This window comes from Coenobita brevimanus, chromosome 15 (genome assembly GCF_032717465.1).
Source record: "Coenobita brevimanus isolate Jiangsu-jjx chromosome 15, ASM3271746v2, whole genome shotgun sequence".
In the NCBI taxonomy this organism is placed as follows: Eukaryota; Metazoa; Arthropoda; class Malacostraca; order Decapoda; family Coenobitidae; genus Coenobita; species Coenobita brevimanus.
Genome location: NC_136968.1, coordinates 35292053 through 35313712, shown reverse-complemented (window position 1 = coordinate 35313712; position 21660 = coordinate 35292053). Strand labels below are relative to the sequence as shown.

Below are 21660 nucleotides of genomic sequence, written 5' to 3'. Positions count from 1 at the left end.
TGGGTTGGGTTAAGTTGGGTTAGGCAAAAAAAAAAAAATTCTATTGACCTGTGTTGCCTATGCTGGACTAGCTAACATTAGGTTAAGTTGGGTCATAGTTGTCTTTTGTCTTCCCTCCATCTCTCTCTCTTTTGCCTTCTCTCTACCTTTCTCTCTCTTTGTCTTCTCTCTATCTATCCATCTCTTTTCTCTTCTCTCTATCTATCTCATATAACTCTTCCCTTACCTTCTCCCAGATAATTCATTCCTACCTTCCTGTTATTTTTTCTTCTGCTAACTTTCCTCTTTTCTTCTCTCTTCTCTAGTTGTTTCATTTCCGCTTCTCTTCCCTCCCTTTGTCGTTCCTTCATTCCTCCATCTTTCTCTCCTCCTCCTGTTCTACGTTCTCCTTGCATCTTCTTTGTGTTCTTCTCTCCTCTTCTTCCTCAGTTCACACCTTCTTCTTTCCTTTCTGTCTCTCCATTTGCTTTCTCTCTCTTGCTGTCATGCTGTTTCCTCTCTTTCTTTTCTTTTTACTCTGTCCTCCAGTCATGCATTCTTCTCTCTCTCTCTCTTTCCTTCCTCCATTCATGCATTCTTCCCTTTATATCCCTCCCTTTCCCTTTCCCTCTATTTTCTTCTTACTCTCCTTCCTCCAATCATGCATTATTCTCTCCCTGTCTGCATTTCTCTCTCTCCCTTTCCTTCCTGTTTCCTTCCTCCATTCATGTATTCTTTCCTCTTCTGTCTCTCCCTTTCTCTTTTGTTTCCTTTTCTCCTTCCTCCAATCATACATTATTCTCTCCCTGTCAGCATCTCTCTCTCTCTCTTTGTTTCTCTCTTTCCTTCCTCCATTCATGTATTCTTTCCTCTTCTGTCTCTCCCTTTCTCTTTTGTTTCCTTTCCTCCTTCCTCCAATCATACATTATTCTCTCCCTGTCTGCATCTCTCTCTCTCATCCACTTCTACTCCTCCCCCATTCGTCTGTTCTCCTCTTTCCACAACTGGCTTCCACTGTCCCCACACTGTTACCTGAAAAGAGTTGACCACCGTAAATAAGAGACTGAGAGTTCCAAGAGTTCCTACTATATTTACACCACCCGCTCGGAAAAAAGGGGACACGGAGTATTACTTATACAGTATATATAAAGGTTACTACTACTATATTGTGGGTGTGCGAAATTTGATCTGCATTAATTACTACCTAAGAATAAACCACAAAGGAAAAGGTGTTAGGGAGGCACCAACTAAGCACATGGGGGCGAAAACAAGCCAACAACAGCGTCTATTACTGAGCTGAATCGGAGTTACGGATCTCTGCCAGAGGGGAAATTAAATTAGCTGTATCCAAGAATAAATCACTAAAGAAAAGGTGTTTGGGTTATGGATCTTTGTCAGGGGGTAAAGCAGACTGATTATAGCATGCCTAATCAATGACCTTAAATGCCTGTGTACTGCAAACATTACAAACTGATATTAACTTGCCATATCTAAAATTGAATAAAAAATATATTGCAAATGAAAAGCTGCTAGGGAGCCATGAACTAAGCCTGATAGTGGGGAAAATAGACAGCATCCCTTATCACTGACCTATAATGCCAGTCTACTGCAAACATTACAGACTAATAATAACTACCCACATCCAAAAATGAATGAAAACAAATTGCAAAGGAAAAGGTGTTAGGGAGCCATGAACAAAGCTCTAAGAAGAAGGTGTTAGGGAGCTCAAGGAGGGTAAAATAAACACTATAAGAAGGTGTTAGGGAGCTGAAGAGGGGTACAATTAACACAGTAAAAAGGTGTTAGGGAGCCATGAACAAAGCTCTAAGAAGAAGGTGTTAGGGAGCTCAAGGGGGGGTAAAATTAACACAGGAAAAAGGTGTTAGGGACCCATGAACAAAGCTCTAAGAAGAAGGTGTTAGGGAGCTCAAGAGGGGGTAAAATTAACACAGGAAAAAGGTGTTAGGGAGCCATGAACAAAGCTCCAAGAAGAAGGTGTTAGGGAGCTCAAGGGGGGGGGGGGGTAAAATTAACACAGGAAAAAGGTGTTAGGGACCCATGAACAAAGCTCCAAGAAGAAGGTGTTAGGGAGCTGGAGGGGGGTAAAATAAACACCAGCAGCGCTTACCATCGCACTAAAACGCCTGAGTGCCGCACACGTTCCTGATCTGTTCGTAGGTGAGCCAGAAGGTAAGGGACCAGGGCCCCATACGCAGCCAGCAGGGGAAGAAGCCTTTGTACAGCGCCAGGAAGCCCTCGTTGTGCACCGTTTTGACCAGACAGTCCAGCGAGTTGCGGTACAACAACCCTCTGGACAATGGTACCAGGTTAGGCAGAAATGAGAGAGAGAGAGAGAGACTGATAGATAGTTAAATAGAGAGACAGAGGGAGAGGGAGAGAGAGCCAGACAGTCCAGCGAGTTGCGGTACAACAACCCTCTGGACAATGGTACCACGTTAGATGGGAGAGAGAGAGAGAGATGGGGAGAAGAGAGAGATTGATAGATAGTTAAACAGAGCGACAGACGGTCCAGTGAGTTGCGGTACAACCCTCTGTACAACAATACCACATTAGACGGAAAACAGACAGACAGATGGGGAGAGGGAGAGAGAGAGAATTAAAGAGAGAGACAGAGGGAGCGGGAGAGAGATAGATGGATAAATAGAGACACAGGCAGAGGGAGATAGATAGATAGATAGACAGTTAAATTGAGAGACAGAGGGAGAGGGAGAGATAAACATAGGAAGAGGGAGAGAGAGCCAGACAGTCCAGCAGTACAACCCTGGAACGATATGGAGTTGGACAGGTGAAAAAAGGGAAAAAGATGAGAGAGAGAGAGAGAGAGAGAAAGAAAGAGAGAGAGAGAGAGAGAGAGAAAGAGACAGAGAGAGGAGACTTAAGGTAATCTCACAGCAGTTTATATCACAGCCTAAAGTTCAATCTATCTATCCATCTAAGTTACAATAGATATCAGAACAGTAAAGTAATGAATCTTGTAAGTTACTAAAATTACTGTACTTGTAATTCATCATCATCATCATCATCACCACCACCACCTAATCTGTCACTTTTTCAACACAATGGGTAAAGAAAAAATACTACTACTACTACTGCTACCACCACCACTACTGCTACCACTACAACTACTACTGCTACCACCACCACTACTACTACTACCACTACAAATAAACACACAACACCAACAGGGGCCCCCACAACAAACACACACACAAACACTTCTGCAATAACTCACCTTTAAATGACGAATGGGAACTGATTTAATCTTCCTGCTAATAAAACACAATACACACGTCCTGGTTCTACTCTGCTGTTTTGTTCATCATCATCATCATCACCATCATCATCATCATCATCACCACTGCACTACCACTATTGTCTTCAGAATCATCACACTTACTGCCATCATCATCATCACTGCACTACCACTATTGTCTTCAGAATCATCACACTTACTGCCATCATCATCATCATCATCACTGCACTACCACTATTGTCTTCAGAATCATCACACTTACTGCCATCATCATCATCACTGCACTACCACTATTGTCTTCAGAATCATCACACTTACTGCCATCATCATCATCATCATCACTGCACTACCACTATTGTCTTCAGAATCATCACACTTACTGCCATCATCATCATCATCATCACTGCACTACCACTACTGTCTTCAGAATCATCACACTTACTGCCATCATCATCATCATCATCATCACTGCACTACCACTATTGTCTTCAGAATCATCACACTTACTGCCATCATCATCATCACTGCACTACCACTATTGTCTTCAGAATCATCACACTTACTGCCATCATCATCATCATCACCACTGCACTACCACTATTGTCTTCAGAATCATCACACTTACTGCCATCATCATCATCATCATCACTGCACTACCACTACTGTCTTCAGAATCATCACACTTACTGCCATCATCATCATCATCATCACCACTGCACTACCACTATTGTCTTCAGAATCATCACACTTACTGCCATCATCATCATCATCATCACTGCACTACCACTATTGTCTTCAGAATCATCACACTTACTGCCATCATCATCATCACTGCACTACCACTATTGTCTTCAGAATCATCACACTTACTGCCATCATCATCATCATCTTAACATATTATTATACAGATCATCACTATCACCACATTAGTATACCCTTTATCATCAGGTATGTATATGTGTGTGTGTGTACATATGTATGAAGGGGTGGCCACAAACAAATCACCTCCATGTCACCCTGTCCCCTGCCATTTCACTGCCCTTTCCCCAGCTCACACCCCTCTCTCTCTCATATACCTCTCCACTCCATCCCTCCATCTCATCCTTGGCCTCCCCCTCCTTCTCCCCCATTCCACCTCAATCACATACACTCTCCTCGTTAGTCTCTCGCTCTTTCGTGTATTATTCTGGTAAATTACAGTATGGCATAACTCACTGATTTAACACATGCTTTACTGCCCTACATATTCACTAACCCTCTTACCACCCCCCCCAGCCAAAATAGTGACCCCCATTTTTGTATCATTGGAAAAAAAACGTACAAAATGAATCGTTTAAGATGTTCCATACAAGCTGTTTTTTTTTTTTTTTTTTTTTTTTTTTTTTTTTTTTTTTTTTTTTTTGAGGAAATCCAAAATCCGCCCCTCCCCTCACATTTCCATATCACTCAAACTCATTCCACTGATCCCTTGTTTTGTATCATGGGGAAAATATATGCAAAAAGAAGCGCTCAAAATATTCCATGAACTTTTTTTTTTTTTTCTTTAACCAGTGTCGAATAAAACCCAAAATTCTGCCAGTTCTCCTCTTGGCTCTCTTGAAAAAAATATATATATAAAATAAATACTAATAATATTCCCTCCCTCTCTCATTTTTACTTCACTCCAGCTCAAAGTTGCTCCTTAGCCACATACAGCTGTAGGATGCAGTAAGGGAGTAATACATCCTTCTGTTGCAGTATTTCACCCCACTGACCTGTTCATTACTCTGCTACATCGCTGAGTGACCCTTCCCACACTGTACTGACCTGGCATGTTCATCAGTGGGCTGGTTCATGACCCGAGCTTTGACCACATCGGCGGGGCAGCCCAAGACCGCAGACACCACGCCTGAGCAACAACTGCAACAGTCAACAAAGGCTAGTTCTGTGCCCACATACGTCTGTTTTCAGCACAACATGACAAATATGCTGGTCTGGTGAAAGCAGGTGTACGCTGTGCACTCCCCTCCTGAGTGAAGCAGGTATACGCTGTGCACTCCCCTCCTGCGTGGCTGAGGACCTTTTGTTACAATGTGCAGCGAGTTTGTCACCAGAGGCCCTTCCTGGCACCAACCTTTGTGTGGGATCAGACATGTAACCCCTGATCAAAGGCATGCACCAACCCACTACACCACTGCCATTACGCTCCAGTGATGTACAGCCTGATAGGAAGCTCCAAACCATATGATCAGATATGGCTTTAACATGTATATAAAGCTGCCCTGCCCCTCTTATATGGATGGATACCTAATGTACTTACACAGAAGGTTTCTAATTGCTGCCGCTGCTGCTATGTCAACACTCCAAGCTGCATTATGTGCATCCACTGTCAGTATTCCTATTTCCAAAGGCACTTATGCTGTGGAAAGACCGGCTATCAAATTTTCACATACTTACGCTGACTTACCAAACCAAATTGCAAATGGTGAACGAGAAACTGACGAAGTAATTATCTGTGCCTGGTTCATATATATCTAAAACAAATAATGCCACTGTACCTGAACTGAAGGATTGTGCGTGCCTGTAAGTGAGGAGCACACACGAATGTACTTGTGTGTGTGTTGACTACAGAAGTTAGCGCTTGCACTAGCACTGATATAACCGGCTAGCTTTGCTAACCAATAACACATTCCTCAATTCCTATCCCCAAAAAGGAGGATGATGAGCTCCATGAGCAAGGCAGCTTCAACCTGCAGTTCACAGGGCTCACGTTCAAATGATCCTGGTGTTGCAATGACTACCGGTACTACAACAACTACAACTACAGAACCTACAAGACATCCATGCAACTTATGTGCGATGGGGGTGAAAGAGAAGAGCATCATTTTGAATTAAAAACTATAAAATTACAACCAAGCTTAAGGCGTTGGGTTTGTGAGTTTATACGAGTCTAACACAATTCTACGACACGCATCTAAGCTTCAACATTTGGAACTACGTAAAGGCTCGTACAGAACAACAATACACTGTCCGAAATTGAAGAGGCACATGTATGGTCCAGTTTTAGGGGGTTGGTGTATGGAATTACTTGTATGGTGTATGAAGGTATGCCAGTCCTAAAACACATAATCAACATTCAGTAAGATGTTAAAAATTCATACACTCAGGATGTGTAAATGAAGCAGTGTATTTGTGTATTTCTAGGACAGTTTATGCTGAAGATAAGATCCGGGATTGGGCTGACAAGTTGATACGAACCTACCATGGGTGTGTGAGGGCTGGGATGACGGGTAAGGGGCATGCAGTGGCTACGTGAGAGACAACCAACACTGAACTCTCTTGGGCTTAACAGGCTCCTAGCACTTCTTCCTTGCTGTTTATCCTCCATATTACTGCACTGTACATTATTATTCTGTATGTTATTAATTAAGGGTCTCGAGATAGATACATGGATAGATAGATGTTATTTATACTTTTAAAGATAGTGCTGGAGAGATGCCCAGTTATGCAAACGTCCCTCAACTCCCTCCCTATCCCACAAAAGAGTAATATCCCTCAACTCCCTCCCTATCCCCTGACATATGGATGGAGGGTTGCACAGGGACAACTTCAGCCTGCAGTCCACTGGGTTCCTGTCTAGATAAGCACTGAACCACAACAACAACCATCACGGCAACCATCTCCAGCATGCAGAAAAGGGTAAACCAAATAAATCACTAAGGAAGAGGTGTTAGGAGCCAGTTAAGCTGATGACACTAAAGATCCAGGCCTGCTGTACGAGACAAAGGGGCCCCTGGGGTGGGTGTGGGGTTGGGTGGGGGGGTAGGGGTGTACCTGGCCCGTGCGTCGGTGGGTTGGTTCATGACCCGCGTCTTCACCACGTCAAGCGGCGTGCCCAGTGTTGCCCCGATCAGCCCCGAACACGCGCTGTGGCGGTGGTGGTGGTGGTGGTGGTGGGGCGGGGAGTAGGGAAGGTGGCGGCAAAGTTAGTCAGGGAGCCACAGTCTTGTCATTTTGTGCAGGCTCCAAGGAAAGTGCCCCTCCCCTCCCTCCCAAAAAAAAGTAGACAGAGAGAGAGAGAGAGAGAGAGAGAGAGGAAATGCCCCTCCTCTCCCCCCCACAAAAAAAAAGGAGAAAAAAAGATGGGGGGCAAAAGACAGTACAATACTTCCCAGGGTAAGTATTGTAAATAAATAAATAAATAAATAAATAATAAATACAGGACAGGAAGTTTGGGGATGAAGGTAGGTGTGGAGCCAAATTCTTGTCATATTAAGTGGCTCCTGGAAATTGTCCTCCCCCCCAAAAAAAAAACAAATGAACACACAAAAAAGACATTATATTTCCCCCCAAAATATAATAATAATAATAATAATAATAATAACAATAATAATAGTAATAATGAACACAAATCTTATTCTTGTAGTTACTGATGGTCAAGATTGGAGGGTTAAAAAAAAAAAATAATAATAATATAATAATAATAATAATAATAATAATAATAATGGGGGGGGAAGGGAAGGATAGTGATGGAATTCCTGTCATTATAAAAGCCATGCATTGATTTGCCCTTCCTCATCTATTCCCCTCCTCTCCCCCAAAGCAATGTATTATATCCTCCCCTTCCAGCACACACAGAATAAATACTGCTGGAGAGAGGAGTCAACAAGAGAATACAAATGAAATGGAAATTATCATCATCAACATTATCATCATCGCCATCACTGTCACTGTCATCATCATCATCATCATTGTCACCATCACCACCCTCATCACTGTCATCATCACCATCATCACTGTCTTCGTCATCATCATCATATTTCTCACTGCTATAAATGATGTGGGCAGCATCCTCAAAATAGAGAGCAAACTACAGAAATTCCTACTGTCATCATTACCATCATAACCCTACTTCCCCAAAATACATGTAGTACACGCTGTAAAGGAGGAAAAACCATCACCATCATAATCATCATCATTATATTACTTCCCACAAACAAATGGCGTATGGTAGGCAGGCTTTCAAAACAACAGAAGACCATTGCTGGTACTCTTAGTTATTGTTATTATTATTATCATTATTACTATTATTACTATCTTCATCATTATTTCCATTATTATTATTATTATTATTATTATTTCACTCTCATTTTAAATCATGACCAGCTTGCCTAGCCCCGGGCTCCAATGCTCCTCATGGGGCAACATAGGATTGGATGATGGGTGGATTATTATTATTACTACTAACATCACCATCATCATTTTTACTCTTATTTTTATTTATAGCTCATGTTCCCACACAATAAACAAATAGATACACAGATAGATAAACAGCCAACCCACCCACCTGGAGAGCGCGTGTGTGAAGTAGTTATCGGACAGCCCCCATGAGGTGGTGAAGTACCGTTTGACCGAATCATACGTCGTTAAGTCCCCCAGATTGACGAAAGCCGAGCGATACACGTTTGGCATGCACCCCTTCCACAGACCCCGCACCCCCCCAGCCTGGTAGATCTTGACGAAGGCCTCCGATGCACTGTGTATCCTGCGGAGGGTTTGGAAGGTAGGAAAGACTGGATGAAAGACTTGGAATTGATGATGGACTGTATTAGAAGACTGTATTTGAGGAGTAAAGACTGACTGAATGACTTGGAATTGATGACAGACTGTATTAGATGGACTGTGTTAGAAGACTGTATTAGATGGACTGTGTTAGAAGACTGTATTAGAAGACTGTATTAGATGGACTGTGTTAGAAGACTGTATTAGATGGACTGTGTTAGAAGACTGTATTGGATGGAATGTGTTAGAAGACTGTATTAGATGGAATGTGTTAGAAGACTGTATTAGATGGAATGTGTTAGAAGACTGTATTAGATGGAATGTGTTAGAAGACTGTATTAGATGGAATGTGTTAGAAGACTGTATTAGATGGACTGTGTTAGAAGACTGTATTAGATGGAATGTGTTAGAAGACTGTATTAGAGGAGTAATGACTGACTGAAAGGATTGGAATTGATGGCAGACTGTATTAGAGGAGGAAAGACTGGTTGAAAGACTTGGAATTGAAGATGGACTGTATTTGGAAGGAAGGAAAGATTGATGAAAGGCCTGGAATTGACGACGGACTGTATCAGAGGCAGAAAGACTGGTTGGAAGACTTGAAATTGATGATGAACTGTATTTAACCCATGGATTGCACAATTACCTTTTTTTCTCTCACCCCGTGGTGTGCAAAAAATTAAGAAGAATATGAGTTTTTTTTTTTTTTTTAGTTTTTGTACATTATAAACCATCGCAACATAAACCACAACACTAACCTCGGTGGCTTTCCCTCCAGTTTCCTCCGTCCCTCCATCTGCATCTGTACCTTAATGAGATCAGCGGGGGAGGCCAGGAGTTGTGCGATGCCCCCCACCAGGATACCCCCAACAATGGCCTGCCTGTGTGGAAAACGGTAAATACGTGACAGAAAATGGGAAGCGGATATCCTAAAGCTGGCACATAAAAGGGGGGAAAAAAAAAGTCTACCCATCTATCTATCAACAGCCAGACGCCGTAATCCTGTAAGGGGTGGTCGTTTGTCTCTTAGCTGGTTGCTTTACGGGGAGGGGCACTAACCCTCCGCCAACCCACTTGTTGACACGTAGGAAACAGGTATGGGTTGGTTATATGGTTACCACCCAGCGTTATAAATGGTTTCCTGACTTACAGGAAACCATTTGGCTTGTCACTCAATGTAAAGCCACCTGAAGAGGAAAGAAGAGTAATAAAAAGTGGCAGGAAAGATGGGAGAAATAGGAAGAGAGGAGGACAGACACAAAAAGAATGATAAAAGTGAAAAGAGAAGAAGGTAGCACTACATCAAGTGAGTGGATGATGGTGAGAAACAGAAAGAGGGGACGGCAGACACAGAAAAAGAACGATAAAGGTGAAGAAAGAAGTAGGCAGCACTACATCAAGTGAGTGGATGATGGTCACCAAACACTGGTATATAAAAAGGATACAAAAAAATGAAGATACAATTGAAATCTCTTGGACAAATAAAAGCGAACGGAGTATAGACAGCAACATACCAGACAGGGCGTGTTCCATCTGGCCGCATAGTGAAGAGATCCTCCCGCACCTTCTCGTACAACACCATCCTCGTCCCAGAGTAGATGAGGTGTCTGAGGGGCGGGACAAGGGTATGTATGAAAAGAGACTAATTGGCCTGAGAAAATATATATAACAAAAGTCCTAACTGGCTGAAAAAGTATATAAAAATGAGAAAGTATATAAAACATCTAAACTGGCTAAGAAAGTACATAAAAGTCTTAATTGGCTGAGAAAATATTGAAAAAAGTCTTAATTGGCTGAGAAAATATTGAAAAAAGTCTTAATTGGCTGAGAAAATACATAAAAGTCTTAATTGGCTGAGAAAATATTGAAAAAAGTCTTAATTGGCTGAGAAAATATTGAAAAAAGTCTTAATTGGCTGAGAAAACATAATAAATAGTCTTAACTGGTCCACAAAATATAAAGAAAGACTGTAACTGGATGAACATACAAAAATAAAGACTGACTGGCCAAGAAAATGACACTAAATCCTGAAATACTGATTGACCGAGAAACTGTAAACATATTAAACAAGGAAATGTACACAAAGACCGCACCTACACAAGACTGACATGTGACTACTACAACATACACACACAAGCTACAAACTACTACAAACTACACGAAAAACGACTACAAACAACACAAACCTACAAACTACCTGTGACTACTATGACACACAGGCAAAACTCACCTCTCTCTCACACACACACACACACACACACACACACACACACACACACACACACACTCACCTGTATACGGCCGGTGTGACTCCCTGCCATAGCTTAAATAATCCCTCTTCACTGACGATCCCTATGGCCGTTCTTGCCAGCCCTCGGTATGGTGCCTGGGAGCGAGAGAATATGAGTGAGAGGGAAGAGATGTGGTGGTGGTGGTGGTGGTGAAGACAATGACAATGATGATGGTGGTGGTGATGATGATGGACAATGACAATGGTGGTGGTGGTGGTGGTGATGATGACAATGATGGGGATAATGATGGTGGTGGTGGTGACGATGATGATGATGATTATGAAGAATGACGAAGACAATGATGATGACGATAAAGATGAGGCTGAAAATAAGGATGATGACATAGATGATCATGATGATATGATGACAAACACAAAGGTGAAGGCAACAAAGGTGATGATGATGATGAACGTGGATATTATGTGATGTGTGTGTGTGAGGGGCAGACTGAGGATGAGATGCACAAAGAAGTTACTGTATATTTCCTACAGTCTCACACGCTATACTCTTTTCACTCTAACTTGGCCTAAAACTGCCTTCTCTCCACAATGCTACACTGTAATAATAGATGAATGCTAGAACAGGGTGCTAGTCATGAAGAAGTGCTACGGAATGTGGATTTAGATGCTGTGTTATCTTTTTCAGTGACTTAGCTATGTGGAATAAGGTGCAAAAGGACGAAAATTAGGGCTGAGGGAGAGAGAGAGAGACGGGCGGAAGTTGGCTGGATCCGGTCTGTTACCAGGTAAAGGGAGGGGGAGGGGGAGACCAAGGATGAGATGGAGGGATGGAAAATGTGAGACTGACTAGGAGTGCGTGAATGAGATGAAGGGAGGGAGGGAGAGGGAGACCGAGAAATATCCAACTCACATTCCTGATGCTGTTGCCGTTGAGTCCCTTCTCCCCCTGGATCTGTAGTCGGGTTTTGGTCAGGTCCAGCGGGTAGGTCACTGTGGGGGTGGGACCAAGGGTTAGTGTGTGTGTGTGTGTGTGTGTGTGTGTGTGTGTGTGTGTGTGTGTGTGTGTGTGTTTTATAAGGATGGAAAAATAAATTCACACCATCGTTTGTGGACTCGAACATATCTGCACACATCAGCCTTGGTCAACTGATGGCATCCCTCCACGCTGCTCAATCTCTGGCAGCCTCGCTATTCAGTCCCTTATCACTGAGGCCACACCCCATGACCTCATCCCAGGTCTTTTTTGGTCTGCCTCTTGCAACCCTGCCCCAGGTGTTCACAATTCTCACCTTCCGCACCCAGTTGTCATCCTCCATCCTCTCCACATGCCCAAACCATCTCAATCTACCTCTCCTCATCACAACACCAATACACTCCAGTCCCATCCTTCCTCCCAAACCATCTCAATCTGCCCCTCCTCATCACAACACCAATACACTCCAGTCCCATCCTTCCTCCCAAACCATCTCAATCTACCCCTCCTCATCACAACACCAATACACTCCAGTCCCATCCTTCCTCCCAAACCATCTCAATCTGCCCCTCCTCATCACAACACCAATACACTCCAGTCCCATCCTTCCTCCCAAACCATCTCAATCTACCCCTCCTCATCACAACACCAATACACTCCAGTCCCATCCTTCCTCCCAAACCATCTCAATCTACCCTCCTCATCACAACACCAATACACTCCAGTCCCATCCTTCCTCCCAAACCATTTCAATCTGCCCCTCCTCATCACAACACCAACACACTCCAGTCCCATCCTTCCTCTCAAACCATCTCAGTCTACCCCTCCTCATCACATCACCAATACACTCCAGTCCCACCCTTCCTCTCAAACCATCTCAGTCTACCCCTCCTCATCACAACACCAATACACTCCAGTCCCATCCTTCCTCCCAAACCATCTCAGTCTACCCCTCCTCATCACAACACCAATACACTCCAGTCCCATCCTTCCTCTCAACTTTCCCATCACAATCCTAGCCCCCCCAGGCCTCACATTCAAGGTTGCACCACACATCCATCTAATCAATGCCGTTTCATACAAAAGATCACCAGCGTCTTCCACTCATATATTATCTTTATCACTAAAATACCTACATCACTCTCATTATCTTTACCAATATTATCAGCAATATTATCTTTACCTCTCTATCTCTTATCAGCAATACTATTTTTATCCATCTCTCTCATCTCAGCAATATTATCTCTACCTATCTATCTCTCATCAGGAATATTATCTTTACCAATCTATCTTAGTCTCCTGCCAGACATTTTAATCCCAAAATTGGTGATATTCTGGTGACCTCAAACACACTCACCTTATCAGCCAAAACGAGCTTAATCATCTATCTATATACCTATTTTTTTTTACACACACACACATACACGCAAACTGAACTGCAAAAGGATTATGTATGTCTGTCAGATTAATGCACACACATACACACTGAACAGGAAGGGATTATGTATGTCTGCTAGGTTAATGCGCACACACACACACACTGAACTACAAGGGATTATGTACGTCTGCCAGGTCAACACACACACACACACACACACACACACACACTGAACTACAAGGGATTATGTGTGTCTGCCAGTTTAACACACACACACACACACACACACACACACACAAACTGAACTGCAAGGGATTATATATGTCTGTCAGGTTCACACACACACATACACACACACACACACTTACCCATCTCGGCAGTGGTGGCGGCGCAGCAAGACAGAATGTACTTAAACCAGGCAGCATCGGCATAGTGCTTGGGCGGAGGTATCACCCCCCTCTGGGCCACCACCATCCTGTCAAATGGTGGTAGTTGTGGTTAAAATAGTGGTGGTGGTGGTAGTAGTAGTAGTAGTAATAGTAAAAGAAGTGGTAGTAGTAGAAGCAGTTACAATCCCAGGTTTATATCACCCCCCCTCTGGGCCTGACCATCCTGTCAAACAGTGGTAGTTGTGGTTAAAATAGTAGTAGTAGTGGTGGCGGTGGTGGTGGTGGTAGCTGTAGTAGTAGCAGGTCAACTCTGGAACTGTCTCCCTCTCTGTAATTCCTGTAACCACTCTTTCATATGCAATGTGTCCAGGCATCTCAAAATTAATGCCTCTTGAATTTGGCTCTCTATTATCATCTATCTTCTCTTGGATGGAACAATATGTGAACTCAGCCTTTGGTTCCTCCTCCTTGCATTAAAAAAATAATAGTAGTAACAATCTATCTATCCATCTACAGCCAGACGCCATAATCCTGTTAACGGGTGGCCACAAACAAACTGCCTCCATGTCACCCTGTCCCCTGGCACTACGCTGCCCTCCCCCCAACTCACACACTCCTCTCTCATATACCTTTCCATTCCCCCTTCTGCCTCATCTTGGGCCTTCCCCTCCCCTCTTCCCTCTTCCACCTCAGACACATACTCTCCTAGTTAGTCTCACTCTCCATCCTCTCCACATGGCCAAACCACCTCAATGTATTTCTCCTAAAGCTTTCTATCACATCCACATCCACACCTCTCCATTCCATCACATTCTCGGTCTCCCCCTCCTTCTCTCCCTCTCCACTTCAGTCAAACTCTCTCCTAGCTAGTCTCTCACTCTCCATCCTCTCCACATGGCCAAACCACCTCAATGTATTTCTCCTAAAGCTTTTTATTACATCGACATCCACACCTCTCCACTCCATCCTTCCACCTCATCCTCGGTCTACGCCTCCACCTCCGTAACACTCTCCTAATAACCATCATTAAGGCAGTTACCCTCACTATCATTACACTGGCACTTGCAAATGACGATCACTAGGCGGTTATTACTCTCTCTTGGCCCAGATTTTCATTCTTTGGTAGCTTAATTCACCACAGCACTTCTTCGTGACTAGCACCCTATTCTAACAATGATCTATTTGCTACATCACTGGCGGAAACAATACTACTGCATGGCTCTACACTTTCCATAGCACTTCTTCGTGACTAGCATTATATTCTAGTGTTAATCTATTGCTATAAGTCATTGTCAGAAACAATACTATGGCTCTACACACTTTCCGTAGCACTTCCTCGTGACTAGCATCTTATTCTAATGTTTGTTACATATCAATTGCGGAAACAGGCAATACTACAGATCTACACACTTTCCACCACAACTGTGGTAGTTGTGGTACCTGAAATTGTGGTAGGGTTGATGACAATGTAATGTTGGTAGTTGTGGTTGGCTGCTTGATATGGAAATGCTGGTAGTTGTGATAGGCTGTTTGAGACTGTAATGCTGGTAGTTGTGGTATGATGCTTGAAATGGAAAATACTGGTAGTTGTGGTAGCCTGCTTGAGACTAATGTTGGTAGTTGTGGTAGGCTGCTTGAGACTAATGCTGGTAGTTGTGGTGAATGATAAGAGGTGACACTGACAGATTCATTTACTTTCGCTTATCTTTCAAGGTTCAGCTGATAAACTCTCTCTCTCTCTCTCTCTCTAATCTTTCCCCTACCCATCACCTGTTATCAGTTCAAGGTGCGTTATCAATGTGGGTCATGTTACATAAGATTAGATTAGTTACCCTTGAGAGAGAGAGAGAGAGAGAGAGAGAGAGAGAGACAGACAGACAGACAGACAGAGAGAATTTAGTCATGCAGATATACAGAATTGCGAGAGGGAAAGAGAGAGAGAGAGAGAGAGAGTGAGTGAGAGAGAGAGAGAGAGAGAGAGAGAGAGAGAGAGATTCATCCTTAATAACCCATAATTACATATATTATAGAAAACGGAACCACTTAATACTCATTTTCTTAATTAGGGGTATTTAAAAACCCACTAATCCCTGGGGTAACTCTAGTACTCCATTTTAACTAGATAGATATACAGTAGATAGATACCAAGACAGACAGACAGACGGAACAAGATAGACAGATAGATACCAACAGACAGATAGATAGATAGATGGGTAGACAGACATTGATATGGGCATGAACATACATAATAGATAGACGGACGGACATGCAGACGTAAGACTGAGATAGATAGATCGATAGATAGATAGATAAGACTTACTGGTGTCTATCCGTCATAATTTATCATGTGTTATCGTAATTGAAGTACATTATCCTCTCTCTCTCTCTCTCTCTCTCTCTCTCCGTTTCCCTGCCTGACCCTAACCACAGCCGTCTCAAAGGTCGCGCAATAACCCTCTCCAAACAGGGGTCACTTACCTAACCTTACCTGCACTGATAACGACACCTTGCAGAGATAGAGGAAGGACAAGGTTAGGCAGGGATGGGTTAGGGGAAAAATAAACCCAAGGATACTAGGGCATGGAGTCGGCTTAGCACACCTAATCGCTTGGAAGCAGATTTAACAAAAGGTGATGTTATAATCATTCCATGTTGGGTAAGGAGAAAAATAATAACCAATGCTATGAAAGGGATGCTGAAAGACGAAATCTCTCTCTCTCTCTCTCTCTCTCTCTAAAATCCAGAACGTGTTTGGGTCCGCGACTTGTACTGTACTCCAAAGTGGGTCCGTGTTCCCTATGCTGAGGTGCAAGGAGAGAAGGCAAACTAGGTCAGGTCAGACAGATAGACAGATGGTTATATAGGCTATGGAGGTATATACAGAGAAACAGAGATACAGACAGAGATGTGGACTAACAGAAAGGAACAATAAGCGAGGGCAAATTAGGTCAGAGAGAGAGAGAGAGAGAGAGAGATTAAAGCATTCGTACACACGTTCTCAAGTTCCATATATATATTCGTGTCTACCTTCCAACCCCATCACCGACACTAAATTACATACATACAAATACACACATACACATAAATACGTATACACACTTGATACATACATACATACATACACTAAACACACACAACAGTACAGTACACACCTTATAACCTTGATAATTTATTACATACATACCTACATACATACACATCACCACACACACGAGTACACACACTACATACATACACCAGTCCTGTATGAGACAGCCCTAGCATGTATTCAGTATGGACGGTGGGTGTTAGCGCCGAAGTGGTGGCATATGGAGGAGCATGGTAGGATATGTAGGACTTCTGGGCCTTGGGAACGGGCTGTGAAACCTGTGGCCAGAGTCGGACACACAAGATACATAGGAGAAATACATACATACATAAAAAAAAGATACACAGGAGACATACATACATGCATACACGTACACAGCACCACATACACACACACATACACACACACCTCTTCGTATACATAGATATAAAAAGATATACATTCAGATAGACATATACATTAACAGTATCGTACTCACCGATTGCTATTCATCCTGGCAGCTTGATGAGAAAAATACACATTAATACACATTATATAGACGCCATATACACTACACAATATAGAGATTAACAAGTATTACTAATTATTTGTGTGTGTGTGTGTGTGTGTGTGTGTGTGTGTGTGTACCGGATGTGTATGTATGTATGTGTGTGTGTGTATCGGGTGTGTATGTGTGCGTGTGTGTATGTGCATCGGATGTGCGTAACGGTATGTGCGTAGTTGTCTGTAAGGATGTTTATAGGACACATGTGTACTCTGCTACCAGTTAATAAAATCATATGTAATTATACAAACTAAATCAACTTTAATAATTACGGGAAAGTATTTGATGACGACGTGTGTGTGTGAAAGAGAGAGAGAGAGAGAGAGAGAGCAAGTTCCCCCCCCCCACAGCACTTCTTCGTGACATAATCTTTAACTTGCCCTACATAGGATGCTAGTCTCGGCTCTATATCCTTTCCATAGCACTTCCTCGTGACTAGCAATCATATTCTAGAGATAATAATTTCTTGCAGCTCTGCATTATAGATTGGGCTGGCAATTTTTAGGCCACGTTAAGGTGAAAGGAGTATAGCTCTTCTCTCCATAGCACTTCTTCGTGACTAGCAACACTGGGCCAAGTTAAAGCAAAAGGAGTTGTTTTATTTGTTTTTATTGATTTGTTATTTATCTGATGGAACTGGCAACTCACAGACAGACAGATCGATAGATAAACAAAGACAAGCAGATAGATAATTAGACAAAGAACACATGTATAGATAAAGAGAAAGATACGTAGACAAAGACAAATATATAAACAAAGATAAACAATGATACGTAGACAATGAGAACCAGATAAAGAAACGCAGACAGATAAACAGATAAGTAGATAAACAAATACGTAGACAGATAAACAAAGATAAGCTAAATAAAGATAGGCTAGGTAGACAAAAAAAAGATAAGTAGATAATGATACGTAGAAATAGATAAGTAGATATACAAAGATACGTAGAGATAAACAAAGATAAGCTAGGTAAATATAAAGATAAGTAGATAAACAAAGATGGGCTAGGTAGACAAAAAAAGATAAGTAGATAAAGATACGTAGGAATAAAGATAAGTAGATATACAGAGATACGTGGATAAGTAGACATAAATAAACAGAAAGGTAAGTATCGGTACAAAGGTAGATTGATAATGCTGACAGGTAAACGATGATAAGTAGGCAGAGAGATAAAGAGATAAGCAGAAAGAAAAAGTAGACGGGTAGATATCGAAACAAGTATACATGGCTATATATATATAGAAAATTCATTACGGTTAGCACAAACAGAAAAGGGAGATGAAAACACGACTAACTGAATGATTTACAAAGATGCTTATGCAATACACACGAGTAGTTCTATATAGTAAAAAAAAAAAACTACAATAATAATAATAATAATAGTAAGTGGCAGAAGTAACAGCACAATTGCAAAATAATAATAATAATAATAATAATAATAATAATAATAATAACTTACCTTTCGTTTTGGTGGGCCAACTCGAACGCTCACACTGAACTTTTTATTTCAAATTCTGACCACAAAAAAAAAAAAAAGTCACTCTTATAGTTCCAACAAGACACACATTAAAGTCAAAAGCCGGAGATGGCGGAAACTGGTTTTTTCTAATGGAGTTTCGATTTTGAATTCTGTTTGGCGGTTTTGCATTCTTAAATCCAGTGGTGGAAGAAAGGTTGGTCCAAGATTGAATTCCTTGTGTGACTGGTATTATAGGGGGTTGGACTTCCCCTGAAAAATCCGTTTTTTATAGAAATTCCGAAACCGGTTTTATTTGTTTGAATTCCCTAGAACTGATGAGTTTGTGTTCATTACCCCTGAGAATCGCTATCGTTTGGATTCCCTTGGACAGCCCTATTATTGGCTATGGATTCCTCTGAACACCAGAATTTTTGGTCTAATCCTTTGGCACTCCGTTACTTGGGACTTGAACTCCTTGGCTGACCAGTTGGATTCCTTGGCACAACAATATATATTATTCTAGGGCTTCCCCAGACAGTTATTTAATTCGCTGAGCGTTTTTCACTAAATTAAAAGGGATTTCTTGTAACAGTAGCCTGTTTTCTTTACTTATTTTCGAATTCTGATACAAGTCGTAAATCAATTATTATTTCACAAAGCCACTATTTTTCCATTATGCACTTCGAACCAGCTGTAATATATTCTAAAATCGCTGGGTTTATTTAGTATTTTGTGGTGTTACATCTTGATGGATGATTAAGTCGTTATTTATAAACTTGTTTTCGAATGGCGGTTTCGGTTTTATTCCCTCTTCTTTGATTTCTCAGACGAATTCGCAAAGGGTGAGAGCCAGGGAGGGAGAAGCGTGGAGATCAGAGGGTGGAGGGCGACTGAGGGACCTTCTCTTCTCTGATTCTCTCCCTTCCTCCCTCCCTCCATCTCTCTCCCCTCCTTCCCTACAGCCGAGTTGCCAGGGAGGTACGGTAGCATCCCTGACCTCCCACCCTCCCTTACTCGCCCCTCCTCCCTCCCCCCTTCCCTCCCGGCAAGCCCCTCTACCTTCCCATCCTCCCTTCCTCCCCTCCACTCTTTCTTCCTTCCCTCCTTCCCCTCCCTCCCGCCCTTCAGAGTTACCAAACACCGCCAGACGTCTTTGGAAGTTCCCAGGGCGTCACAAACCCACAATTTCACCTTTTTAAACGCGATTAACGAGAGACTAACGAGCCGCTAAGCAACGAGGGGCGTGAATAAGTGCGTAGGTCGCCTTTACGCCGGGCGGGGGGCCAGGCGTAGCTAGAAATGCGTAAATATTGGAAAATTATGTGGAAAATTCCCCTCATCTTGCGTACTGGCTACCCTGCGTGACGTCATGAGCGAGTTGCCGGTTTCTTCCTTTACTCCTTTCTTCGACTTTTCTAATGACCTTTACGCCCCTTTTATCGTACTCTCGAAACCGATAGCTTGAAATCACTTTTACTTGGCGATTTTTCCCCCTTCTCTTATCTCAGTTTTTCGTCGCATCTTCCTTGTATCTTCATTTTCAAAAATTCATTCGTGCTTACCCATTACCACTCCGATTCTATGACGTAACTGGTCCTTTGCCAAGCCTCTTTCATTCCCCCATGTCCTCTCTCACCTTATATTTTTTTGTATTCATCTCCCTCTCTACCTCCATATCCCTGTATAATTTCTTAATAAGGCTGTTTGTGGGAAGAGATGAGGTTTGGTCGAGAAGGGAGGGCAATGAGAGAAAATGGTGATGTATATTAAACGTTACTGTTATCGTCTCCTGTTTTCTCACCTAAGATCCCTAACCCCTATCATCTTGCTACTTAGTTGAAGGTCAGATGAAGTCCAACTGGGGATAAACTGGACTATACTCTGTTTACTCCAACTTGGCCCAGATTTTCGTCCTTTTGCAGCTAATTTCAGGTAGCACAGTGGCAGAGGAAGACATTGCCACGGCTCTACATCCTTTCCATAGCACTTCTTCGTGACTAGGGCTATATTCAAGAGCTGATCTATTGTTACAACGCATCAATATGGAGAGACGGCAATTTTGGGCCAAGTCAGAATAAATGGGGTATAATAATTCTCTCTTCCCCTCCGCATCTTCATAGCACTTCTTCCTGACTAGTTTTTCAGCATATGGACGTTAATATTCTCCTGTACGTCATATATGCTATTTACGTCTGCATTAAATGACCATAAACAGCATGAAGTACAACAATGACGTAATACTCTGGACAAATTGCTTAGAAAACGGTGCTAGACATAAAAGTTGGACACACCTCCCGCCTCCACCAATCAGCGCTCAGAATGGCTATTTATTTATCTGAAAATCACCACATATAGGATAAATAGCATACACGAATACATTAAACATTAACCAGCCACGAAGTGCAAAGAAGGAATGAAAATATACGAAGCCACGGACACACCCTCCTTAACTAGCTTTCAAATATGTTCACAGTGTCCAGAAAATCACTAATAAATATAATAAATAGCATATAAGCGGAAATTAAGGCGCCTCAGGTAGAAATCTACTAGTTACGAAGAAGTGCAACGGAAATAAAGACGCTTGGACACACCTCCCGGATGAACCAATCAGCGCTCAGAACGGGTCGCGCACGTCACCCAGCGGACCAATAGGATCTCGGGATACAAAGCCGTTAGGAATCTTTTTTTTTTTTTTCATGCCGTATAGAGCGCTAGGATTTCTTCAACGGAGCCATATTATCTTAAAATTATCTTGTTATTTATTTAGTTATTTGTTTTTACCCT

The 21660-nt window shown here is 42.3% G+C and overlaps 1 protein-coding gene across 2 annotated transcripts; it reads right to left on the bottom strand.

Moving 5' to 3' along the window:
• Ucp4A (Uncoupling protein 4A) lies at positions 1-18978 on the bottom strand. Of its 2 annotated transcripts, none has more exons than XM_080265435.1 (10): positions 18877-18978; positions 13765-13871; positions 11956-12035; positions 11086-11180; positions 10309-10401; positions 9553-9675; positions 8580-8777; positions 5060-5152; positions 2108-2289; positions 1-1011 (listed from the first exon to the last, which is right to left on the bottom strand). In XM_080265435.1, the coding sequence occupies exons 2-9, from the start codon at positions 13868-13870 to the stop codon at positions 2115-2117; spliced, it is 963 nt and encodes a 320-aa protein (XP_080121561.1). In that variant the 5' UTR covers position 13871; positions 18877-18978; the 3' UTR covers positions 1-1011; positions 2108-2114. The 2 variants fall into 2 exon arrangements, with proteins under 2 accessions (XP_080121561.1, XP_080121560.1); XM_080265434.1 differs by lacking the exon at positions 18877-18978 and adding an exon at positions 17352-17369.
• Positions 18979-21660: the final 2682 nt, after the last annotated feature.